Genomic DNA, 12,526 nt, shown 5'->3' with positions numbered 1-12,526 from the left:
CTAACCCCAGAAAGCTCCTATCTTCTGAAGCAACAGCTGGCTTTAGCACCAGGTCAGGCAATAGTGTATGGAAGAAGATTTTTACAGAGTAATTTGAGGTAAGGTTTGTCTAAACTAATGCAGACATGTACCTCTGAATCATTCTAGACTCTTTTTACAATCAAAGAAGAAAGACACTTGCAGAATATGATTCATTTTATCCTAAAGTGGACATCTAAAACAGATCAAAAATGTGTCCGAGGAATGCCTGTTTCTCTGCAGAAACTATAGAGGAAACGTAGAATGAGCAGCATTTTGGGCCATATACACTATAGATGTCTAAAGTTGTCTAAAGAATTCTCCCAAGTCAGAAATGCTATGATGTAATTTATATCAGGTCAGTGGATGTCTGAACATTATAGCTGTAAGGCACAAAGATGATATAACCTGTTACTTAAAAGGTAAGAACTCAAATGTGCTAAGTCTTATTATGGTCAGGAATCATTAATTACATGAACATTTCCTTTGAAATTATTGGGAGCTGGTGGTACCTCACAGAAACTGACCTTCAAAATGCCTTCCAAAAAGATTAATATTCAAGTTTTCTAAAAGCCAGTAACATTTTTCAGTTGCAAATTTTAAGAAAGTTAATTTTAAGTTGATTGGCATGCCGGATTGTTATTGCCAATTTTTAGGCACATTGCATTAATCATTTTACATTTTACATTTCCTCTAATATCTTTAAAATATAGCAGAAATGATCAAATCGTAGGAAACAGTGCTCCTTAATGAAATGTATTTACAGTGTATAACATGCCATTAGCGGACTCTATTAGCATATTTCATCACAGAAATATGTTCCATATAGCATATGGATATGAATATGCATACAAAATTACTATGGATAAATAATAAGAGATTACATGATAAATAGATAAAACATGACATTACATGAATATTATATATATTTGCCTTAATAAATGTTCTTATATCTTTGGCAAATGTAATATCTTCTGCATTGACTGTGGATTTGGATAATTTATTACAAATCACCATGTGTTTGAATGGAAAAAGGATTTTAAATTTGTTATTAAAAATATATTGAAGAGCAAATGATAAACGGACTGCAGAACCAACCCCAAATATCTTTTCTCCTCTTTAAGTGTCCTTGAAGAGGATTTCAAAGGCATGGGTGCAGCACTGTCATTTTCACTCATTTCATTTTAATTCAGGACTGTGGTTCTCGAATTCGTCCAGAGGAGTCCTGTGGCTTGCAGCCTCTGTCCCATGAATACCTCTCAGCAATTTCACAGACCATGTTTAAGACCTGTGAAGCTGGAGACACAAAAGGTTTGTACATAATCTTCCCCCCTCTGAAAATTAACTCATTCACCTTACCAAAATGAAACTACAAAATATTCGTTTGCTCTGCTTAATGCACATGCGCTAACCTATGTACAATAAATGTAACTAATTGCTTGTAACAGTTACAGATTTATTAAATCAGATTAATTAATGTGACCATTTTTAGTTTAACAAGTTCCTAATCACTGATGTAGCCTTCAAAGTGCATTGAAATATTTCCATCAAAACTATTTTAAAGGAAAACTGTACTTTATTATAAATGGAAAGGGATTATCTACTTAAAAATAGCTTTTGAAAAAGAGCACTTAACATTTTGACCCACTTGTATTTTTATATTTCTTATTCTAGGTATGAAACACACAAGCAATTAACAATTTCAAATTAAGCAATCAGTAAAATATGTTTTTACATATAACAATGCCTTCAAGTTTAAATAACAGGATGGACAAATCAAACATTGTGGTTGAAATGACTGTTGTTAAAATAATAATTACTCAACAACCAATATAAGCAAGACATCTTTTTGGTTTGTGAAAACCCAGATCAAAATAGAATGATGGAAACATGCTAATCTTTAGATCACAGCAGCATAAAAATTTATGCAGATTTCCTTTAACAAATATGAGTAATCCACAGGACTACTTAGGTATGTAATATTATGCATGGCTAAATTTGTTGCTGGATTAGGCAGTAATTAATGCTGTTCCATTCTTTATTAGACAAATGAAGATTAAACCAATATTCTTCTGTAGTCTAGTAACAGAAATGTATTTTTGTCTTATCACAGATAGGAACAGCTTCTCACAGCAATAAATTTGCAGAAACTCCTGAAATAATCAGTATAAAGTAAAAGGAATGTGTGTGACTGCCTGAATGCATCACTCCACATGAAATATAGGGGCATATATTATTGTTATTCACTGTTAAATGAAGGGAACACACAAAGGAGACACTATTGTACCTGGTAACATATTTTCATCACGCAGCAATTTATGAGTCACAGAGAAGCACAACCCAGCCCATGCTACTAAATCAGGACATAAAGCTCCTGAATAGAAAGCCCAAACTAAATTGGCGGAAGAGTCGTCTGGCGCAGATAGTCTGTTTCTCCTGTTATATAACATGGTTCTTTTAAATTCTGCATCTTGCTAAGTGAGGCTGAACATAACGTATTTTCACAGCTTTATTGCGAATAGCATCCATGTTTAAATAGAAACAAATGTAGGAGATAGAGACTCAAAAGACAGGTCTAAAAGAAAGGGAAGAATCATTTCTTCTTAATAAAGTGAAGATTGCCATGAAGTGTCTAATGAACCTAGACCTCAGATTTACAGTAGCTGGCATTAACAAGTGGCTGTATAGTTTTAATGTAGTTCAAAATTCATACTGGAAGTGGAAAGCATCACTTTTTGTGGAAATTCTTTCCAAATTTGTAACAAGTGAATGATACCCCAATTCTGACAGAGCATTTTCCTAACACTCATGGGAGTAATTTCAGATTCCCAACTAAATCTGCGACAGCATCTCTTTTATTAACTGGCTAAATTTTCAGAATAGTCAAGCAGTCTCCTGTTTTTTCCCAGAAGAGAATCCAAAAATTCTGCAGAAGTAACACAGTGTCATATGTTGTGCCTAAACTAAGGAACAGCTTAACGGTATAGGGATACTGAGGTGCTATCATAGCAAAACATTCCAAGGCTTATTGGCAAAGCAGTACAATAAATTAAACCCATTGCCCTTAAAAACAGTGGAACTCTTAAAAGGATTGTCTCCAATAACTGTTATGTGTGCTGGCAAAAGTTTTTTGTATTAACGCAGACATAGGCAGAGACTGAGGCAGGCCTGCAGAGAGAGAGATGAACCCTTAGCTCCACTGAAATTGATGCTAAAGCTTAGAAGTCTGCCTTGCACTTCAGTATGACCAGGATTTCATGCCTCTTTTCTAGTCCTTTGATATAGTGTGGAAACAATAATTCAGGATCTAACCAAAGGAGGGGCTAACTGCCTCCAGTCCTATTCACTCTGACATTTTTGGGGGGAAGCTCAGCGTTTTACCCAATCTATTTTACCCATTTCTTTCTCTTTTTTTCTTCAATAAATACAAAATGTGAATATTGAACAGGAACAGTTTCTGTCTTTCTATCTTGTTGGGACCATGGACCAAAATGATGACAGCCTTTAGAGCCACAAAAATTCTTTTTCCTTTAGAAAAAAAAATTGATTTAATGGGTTTTGAATGAAGCTATCACAGAAAAATTAGCCATCTATTCATAATTGCTGTGCTATTAATAATAAGGAAGTTGTTAGCAAGTGCTAACAGTGTGTTTGACTACAGAAAGAGAGAGAGACAGTTGATAAATACAATGATAACCCCCAAGTTGTTCTAAATTCCTCCTAGTAAATCAGGCTATTGAAGTCCATGGAAATTTGGTAGGCAGGTAATTACAAAATCTTCTGTTTTAGGAGATCACAACTTCACTTCTAATGTTTTGCCTCTCTGCTGTGACATGCGTGTTTTGGTTGTATTCAGTTTTCCACACTTTCCACAACTGTATCCAGTGTAGCATAACTCTGTGTGAGCTCTCTCTTTGCATGGAAAAGCTCTCTGGATTTAGGCCGAGCAGAGGCATAAGCCAATGCTTAACTAAATGAATGACTTCTTTGGTTACAATGAGTAAGCACCAGTTTGAACATAAGTCTCTGTAGGCCTAAGGCCATTTTCTCTTAGTATTAAAATAGTGTCCTTTTAAAAATATTTTTACCTTTTTTTTCACAAATGCAGTAAAAAGCAAAAGAAAAAAAAAATTATACCCCAGCCACCAGGAAAAAAGTCTTTTAAAAGTTTTAGGATGCCAAACAGACACCAAATGTAAAAATAAACTAGTCGTAGATCAATGAACTATCTTCAGCTTCAGTTTAGGTTAAATATTCAGATTAAATTGTCAATTCGAATGTTTTTCTTTATATATGGATAATTCTTTGGTATATTCTGCACTGAACAGAACATGCTAAATAGCAGTCAGAGTTGCACAGTGTTAGCACTATAGGCTATATTCTGCCCTTAGATGCACAAGTGGGCTCCAGTGCAAATAATTCCTGATGGTTTTATTTAGAAGGATTTTTTATCTGGTAAGACAACTCATGCTGCTATTTACCAAAACATATTTGCTTAGGACTTTTCCGCAGTTCAAGTGCAGGTCACCTCCCTGAAAATTTTCTTGCTCCTGAGGTAGCACCTGACTCTTTGAAGGCCTCTGGGATTCTGGAGGGTTGCTTCACACAGCCTCCCACTCAGCCCTTTGCCAGATAAATGCTGATAAACAGTAGTCTTGCTTTCTGCTTCTGGCTGCTGTTTGCTGTCAAACGTAACAAAACACAACCGAGTTGCTGTCTGATAGTAAGAACGATCACAAACTTTAAGGCCAGATCTACATTGCAGACATTTGCTGGTGGAGCTCTGTTTGCTGGGCTGTAATGAAAAACTGAACTGTGCTAGCAAGGCAGAATAGCACTGATACAATAATCTGATGATCTCTGTGCTTTTCCTTGTGTAACTCCTTCAATCACAGGCAAAAGCAGATTTTGCTGGCATAACTACATAGACACTGGGAGCTCTTGTCAGCACCATACACTTATATGGGCTAGAAAAAGTGTTTTCTAGCAGCTCCTGGGTTTTCTGTGTTCCTTCAGAAGCAAAGTCTCTCTGACTTCCAGAACGATTTTGGAGTTAAACTGCTTTAGAGAATAAGAACAACTAAACCATTTACCTTCAACCTTATGTAACAGAAGACTAAATGCACTCACTTTTGGTAATCTCATGTTATGGTCCTAAATTGCAAAATCATTTTTGAAAATAGGAATTGGGCTCTAATAAATCACACAGGTTATTCATCTCACCTAAATTTCACCATCTTAGTCCATTCATGTAGTCCAGGCCAGTTGGCTGGATTTTCTCAGTGTAAAGAAGTAAGAATTTCTGAAAGCCATCCTCTCTCTTGCTTCATTTCACTGTCAAGGGGCTCTCTAACTTTGATCAGCTTCCTAATTTTTAGATGATAGATGAGATGAATCTTGTCTTTAGACACTTCTGCAAATGTTTTCATATCCCATTCTTCCTCCCTCACCGCAGCGCTTTCCCTTTATTGTATCTCTTCTGTTTAGAAAAGATGAGCTGCTACAAGAAAGGCAAAGTGGAATAAGAAATAAACCCACACACAACCACCAAACTGGAGCATTCCCAGGTCCTCCAGAGAAAGCAAAAACTTGCATACTTGCTAAATGGAAAAGGATTAACACCGAAGAAGGAAACAGACTCTTCACTAGGAGGGGAGGGGAATTAAAAGTAGGGAAAACTCCAATGACAAAATACTTGAGAATATCTCACTTCCTCCACATTAAGGCTACTCATAGAAACACAAAGGAGATGCTGACACCGCTTTGCTGTTTTCCAGGCCAGTGGATTGTCCCTTGCCTCAGCTGCTCTGACAATAGGACCTGTGACTGGAGGGAAATCACGTGGCAGCCACATGGCTGCCAGTATTCCGTGCTAGCCAGGCCTGAACTACAGCAGTGTGTGGAGGGCAGAAGGGTAGGTAATAGATTTTGCATTTGAATTCACTTGTATTTACTTGGATATTTAGTGTCCTTAAGTCTTAAAAACAATTTTATGATTGGTGTGTTAAAAAAAATCCTTACTTACAACCAGAAAAAATTTTGGATGGAAATCCACAGGGATGAAAACCAGCTGTTATCAATAATTTAACCTCATACTTGTACACTGCCATTTAGCATACACCTTAGATCACACCAGTGGAGTTTCCAGACCTAAGGTGTACATGGTTACTAATTAAACCTACCGTGCTTGATCGTAGTGAGTGTATAAGCACTGTGAATGAAGAACGGATTTGCTTTAGTTGTTACAGTTTGTCTTATACTTTACATGCAAGTTTGGTTTCCTGAGCTGCATACCTAATGCATGGCATTGCTTGTGCACGCTAATCTTACCAAGTCTTCTTGCACATTCTTTTCTTATAGTGAAGCTTCTAAGGTGATTACTTGGAAATACACGATCTCCTTAATAGGCATGGTATGACTGTAAAACAGTTGACAGAGATCTGTTACCTGAGGCTCAGGTACAGTGCTAAGGATACAAGTATCCAGAAAGTAAGTAATTAATTGTTATGAAGATTTTTCAGTGTATTGTCTAGGTAAAAAATAGTGATTAATAGTGACATTTTGGTAAAATCTGAGACAATTTCCATGTAGAAAAATACAAAAATAATAGTCTTTTGATTAACATTTCCTCCTCCTTTTCTGGTCATTTCTCATCCTGCACAAAGTCCTTCATTGCCATTTTACTTTATTTCCACCATTACTACAGAGCTTTGGGTTTCTCCTATCATATGTGCTAAAAAAAGTATAGATTTGACTGTGGGGGAGAAGATGGATTTGCCCCTCATGTACAAAACAAACACTTTTAGATTGACCCCATCAAAAAATATAAATGAGTTTGCTAGCTTTTCTTTCATTTTTAGTTTACGTAGATATCAGGCTGCCTCAGTAAGTAAGCACCCTTCGATCAGAAAATAAACAGAGAGAAGAGGAAAAAGATACCACTACAGGTTGCCAGAGTAGTGCTGGGAGGATTATGCTCACTTTTCCACCTCCTGAATCTGACCACTCACATTCATCAGTGTCAAAAATAGGACAACATTTGTTAAGGGTCCATTACAACCCAGTATATGAAATGAAAGTTTGTGAGGTTGTTTCCTTGATTCAGATTCCATTATATGTTCTGAATCTTCGAAGTCACTGATCTATACTACTGTTAAATGAGAACCAGATCCTACTTGAACTACATTAACATAGTATTAGACAAAACTTTGTAAAACTAATTGCACTTGCTTCCCATTCTGCCTCTTTTGCAAAGGGCTCTCTTTATCTAATAACCTTCATGGATCTGTAGAAATCTGCTGGAACACTATTCTTGTCTTAGCACAGATGTTCATTGAACTAGTTTATTCCTTGAAAGTCATTTTCTAATGCATGTTTCCCTTTTGATAAATTTCTCCTATATATCTGCATTTTTATTTCCCCGATATTATTTCTTTTGTTGCACTGCAGTGCTATTAACTTTGTGAATCATTTCAGAATAACATTTATGCTTCTTTCACCAAAATAAGTAATCATAGATCTTGGATCACCTCCTTCACATCAGTAGAATTTAAGAAGTCAGAGAGACTTTCTTCATACATAAATCGGATGATTAAGAATTGTCCTCATGCTTGGACAATAAGGTCCTGATTCTGTCTGCAGTTAAGGCAAATTTTAGGGTTACTTTACATAGTCTGAGCAATGTAACAGAAAAAGTGTTTTTTTTTTTTCAGGTGCTCACTGAAAAAGACTTTTGCCTCTCAGTTACATTGTATGCTGTTATACACCTTTAAGCAAACTAAATCTTTTATAAGGTAGTTATTGACCACATAGTAAGGTATAATTCTTTTGATTAAAATATTTTTATTATATAAGAGATCTCGGTAACTATCTTATACATATTTATATTTCCTCATTTGTGATATTAGTTTCAAACCATTATATACCTTGGCTTTAAGCACTACAGTGGTCACTGTCTGTCCAAATTAATGACATCATAGTTTCCTTATTAAAAGCAGCAGAAGGTTTCAAAGCTGGAATGTAAGCAGATTGCAAAAAAAAAAAAAAAAAAGAGAGAGCAAAACAGAACTGTGAATCAACAAACCAAGCAAGGATACTGAGATGATCTTTTTGATCCTGATTTGATTTTTATTGCCATTTGCTTTGCAGAAGTAGAAAACAACAGAATTCACTCGTGTCCATTTCTCAAAATGTGCTCAAGTAATCTATGTATCTCTGTATTCCGGTGTTATGTATTATGCCATCACACTTATAATATTCAGCTTGTATAACTTTGATCTCTGGAGTTCAAAATCCTTTACCAGTGAAGCATGTATCATGATTCAGATTTTACAGCATCAGAGGTAAAATTGTTCCATCAGAACTGAAAGTAAATGTGAGATTTCCCAGTCCCGGTCCTGTTCTCTTACCACCAAACCCTGCAGCGTTTGAATTCCTGCTCAAAGTTCATCCCAAACTAAGGCAATAAGAACTCCATACATGCCACATAATTACCAATCTTCCCTCTGAACAGCAGAGATATGTATGTCTATAGCGTGGTTGGGTTAAATGAAGTCATGTCTTTCATCAAAATACTAACTCCCCCGTGACTGAATTTGTCTTTTGAATATCCTTCATAAAAAAGTTCAGACATATAAATTTGAACAGGAATCAAAGGTAAAGCAAGTAGTGGTATTTATGAATCAGTTCTATCTTCTCTAATTTTTGTCCTGAATCAAAAATACAGTTCAGGATGCTGATCTGCTGGGCTTCACTTCTTATGCTAAAACATCGCAAGACAACTTTGTAAACACCATAAATGTCTGTGATTATGGTTTTTTGTTTTTTTTGTTTTTTTTTGAAAAGGAGGTGTTAACCTCTATGTTACTGCCAATTTCTAGCTATGATAACCACAGGTTGTTTTCTTATACTCCCCTTTTAGTTTTATATGCAAAAAAAGAAGAAAAAACTGCTTGTCCTTCTAACCCTAATGAATGTGAAAGGAAGCATACAATAAGTTAACCACTGCTGTGCTGTATCCTTGGTGTGGATGAATTTCAGCAACTGATGGAATAAGATGGAAAGTGAATATGAAATGCAGTACACTTAAGACCAATTGCATGTTGAAGTGCAGTTATTCTAGTTTTCCCGTGTTTCATAGAACAACAAAAAAATGCAGCTTTCAGATATGGCCCTTACTCATTAATTTCTTTTATATATTTATTCATCTTTCTGAAATGAAATTATGGTCATTCAAACAGAGCATTTCTTTCCTAATTTAGCTATAAATCCTACAAAAGGATGTTTCTTAAATTTTGTTTTCTAACTTCAGGCTGCTTTTATGTCTTGTATTAAAATTTATTTGTACTTCAGAGCTCATCTCTAAAATTATATTCTCCTTTTCTATAACAGAAATTAATTTACCCTGAATATGGCTTCCAATTGGTTTTACATCTTCATTAACTACTATTTTAATTTGTATGCATATAAAACTGTGTTAGAGCTTGAGCTGTTTCTGTTTCATAAGAACATAAAGACCACCTGTAGTGAAACAATAACACTCGAATTGGTGGAGACACGAGAAAGGATATCCTTTCTCAAAAACGATTTGTAAGAGACCTTATTTTACTTTGTGATGTGTTAACAAGACTAATCAGTCATGTGTTTGTATTTTAGACATGATAAACAGGAAACTTCTAAAGCATTGAGTCTAAGGTGATTTCTGGCTGAGTGGATTTTGTTCACTTTAATATCTGCAGTCCTTTTTCTCTATTTTAAACTCTTATTATGGCCAAGAAGATGCAGGTTATATTGTTCTGTAAATATGAGTACTCAAGGAACTACACGTGTATGCCCTAATTGAATCAAGGAAATAGGCAGTCATAATTAAAAAGATTACATTAGTATTATAGTGGCTCAACAAATCCATTGTTAATAAGCTTTTGATGTAAGATTTATACAGTTCTATTAAGACATAATCTTAATCTGTGATTTTTGTACTGAATGTTTTTAAAAATAGGTGAAAGGAAAGGGATAATAACAGATAATTAGTTGTCCAATTACCAGTATATAGAAAGCTGGCCTCAATAGCAGGGAAACATGTATTTTGTTTATCATTCAAAAATGATTTAGTCTTGTAAGAGTTTAGTCTTTAAAGTACCATTGAATCAGGTGTAATTAAGAACAGGAAATATGAAAAGGCAATATTTGCTGAAGTACTTAAAATTCAGCTGTTAAAACAGGAATTTTAACTTACAATTTCTTAATAACATTTAGGGTTAAGTAGTATTTTGGACTTATAGGTGTTTAAATTTCTTAAGTGTAGTTAATTTATAATGATAGGTTTGGTTAAAGAAGTGAATTCCACTATGTTTACACAATCTATTGAAGCCTGAAAGTCATAATGGATTTTTTTTACACAAGTGTTTGCAACAAAAGACACCAAAAACATTTGTCTGCATGAAAGTGTTGTTCTATATCTAGTAAAATTATAGCCTTATGTATGCCTGATCCTTTAGTCATCCTGCAGACAAACCCCCATTGACCTGAAGAGCACATGACTAAGCCTTGTGCCAAACTGCAAAGAAAATGAAATATGGCATATTCTAAACCCCTGAACCATCATTTTGCTCAAGAGTGTTGTAGAGCTAAATACAAAATTATCGACAGAGCCGTTAGCTTAAATAGTTATTAAATACTACATGGCACATGCAGAACTGTAATAAGTTGGTGCAACTGAATAATATAAATGTTGCTATATCTACCACACACTCAATTATATTGAATGATTATATTCTGATTCATTGGAGCGCTTGGTTAATTGAAGAACATGAGCTTTCTTCCTGGTGCTGTACACTGCTTACCTTAGCTTTTGGGTCTTCCAAGCATTTGCTGAAAATGAAGCCGGCTTGCAAAGTGTGGATGCTTTGAAAGATATGTTCTGATGGTTTACATACCACAGTGAAAATGTGCTTGACTAGCTCTGCACAAGGGCACTTTGCAAAACTGGTGTTTGTTTATAGCTAGAAATGTCATTCCACCTGGATTTTTTTTCCAGAAGAAAAAGAAGAATTTGTTTATCTTTCAAGGATTTAGAGATGTCTCACAGCATGGTTGAAACAACAGTTCAGGTCAAATTATTGAGTATCCGAAAGGCCCTGATGAGTGGATTCTCTGTGTGTGCAGATATGATGGTGATGTGCTATGCATGTGAACCTCAGGCAACCAGGGGTACATCAAATTACACATCCTTCTTTCTATCTGAGATCTTCTCTGATGGACTTTTGGGAGAACATCCTCTTTACAATTCCAGTGTGCACAGTCTATATAGAGTGTGACTGCTGATATCCTCCAGTGAAGACAGCAAAAAAACTTCAGAGCTCTCCATCAGGGCTGGGCAGCAGGGAGAATAGATTACACATCCTGCAGTCCTATCTTTAAAGATATTTTTCAATGATGCTTTAATTTCACTGTGAAAGAAGTAGCTGAAGTTAAATAGAATTGAATGACTGAAATGGCCCTGGTAGAGCCAATACCTTTTCTGAACAGCCAAAGACTTCTTGACGGAAGGTTAATATGGTTGTTAGAATTAACTAAGTAGATCTTTTAGAGTAATCTACACTTTTGATCAGGCTTTCTCTATGTCCACAGATCTCCTTTGGCTTGTTTCTCTTTGTCCGACTTATATTGTGTCTTAAGTATTCTCATAGCAGACCTACTTCTGAGTATTTATGTTAATTTCCTTATTGAATTCCTGACCAACGTGATGTTGCCATCTGTCCTGCTCCTGACTCATCCTGTTCAGCCACACCTTCTCCCAAGAATATATATACTCATACCCAGCTGGACATGCAGGCAGTCAGTAGCATTAGGTATCCAATTCAGTCTATTTCCTTACCTTCTGCTTTACCTCCTGAGAACAAGTTCACTTAGAGTGAAAACTAAGACTAAGAACCTTACCCCGTCAGAGTGCTGGGTGCACTCTCTTCAGTCTTGTGATATTATTTGAAGAAATGTGTCTGGGCCCACAAGGTTATCTGTTTCTTCCAGTTATATTGACAGGTCTAAAAATCCTCTGTTCTGACTGCTATCATTCCCTTCATGCTTTCAGAACACCAAGGTAACAACCAAAATACTGTTGTAAATCCCAGCTTATATTTCTTGTAGTGCCTAGCACCATGGCATTTCAGGACTAGAACTGTCACTGTAAAAAATGATCTTAACTAGCTTGTTTCTCCTGGTACTGATTTTCTAAATGAGTGTGCACAATGCCATCCCACTGATAGTTTTCTGCTTCAGACCTTGCCAGCTGACTGCCCCAGTGTAGGTTTGAAAGCTCACACATGGATCTACTGCTTAGATGTGTGCAGATGTGTAGAAATTTTAAAGCTCTACAATGCTAACATATTTAATAGTGAACTGAATGTGTGTGGAGGGGAGTTGTTTAGCTCTGTTTCTGACATAATGGAAAAATGGGAAAGAGGATGATGATTTAAATTTCAGTCTTTAGTACTCTGCAGTGTTTGAGACT

At 35.8% G+C, this 12,526-nt stretch overlaps 1 protein-coding gene across 2 annotated transcripts in view; it reads left to right on the top strand.

Moving 5' to 3' along the window:
* The window catches only part of CPED1 (cadherin like and PC-esterase domain containing 1), a 153,016-nt gene that overhangs the window by 125,916 nt on the left and 14,574 nt on the right, over positions 1-12,526 (top strand). The window contains exons 18-20 of one of the 2 annotated variants that reach the window (XM_026113529.2): positions 1,212-1,329; positions 5,796-5,932; positions 6,379-6,428. In XM_026113529.2, the coding sequence (XP_025969314.2) occupies positions 1,212-1,329; positions 5,796-5,932; positions 6,379-6,381 (258 nt within the window). In that variant the 3' untranslated portion in view covers positions 6,382-6,428. Of the gene's footprint in view, positions 1-1,211; positions 1,330-5,795; positions 5,933-6,378; positions 6,429-12,526 lie in introns of those variants that run through there. The other variant, XM_026113527.2, reaches the window with a different exon arrangement.

Source organism: Dromaius novaehollandiae, chromosome 1, assembly GCF_036370855.1.
Source record: "Dromaius novaehollandiae isolate bDroNov1 chromosome 1, bDroNov1.hap1, whole genome shotgun sequence".
In the NCBI taxonomy this organism is placed as follows: Eukaryota; Metazoa; Chordata; class Aves; order Casuariiformes; family Dromaiidae; genus Dromaius; species Dromaius novaehollandiae.
Note: the sequence above shows the minus strand (reverse complement) of the source record. Positions and strands in the feature narration are given on the sequence as shown.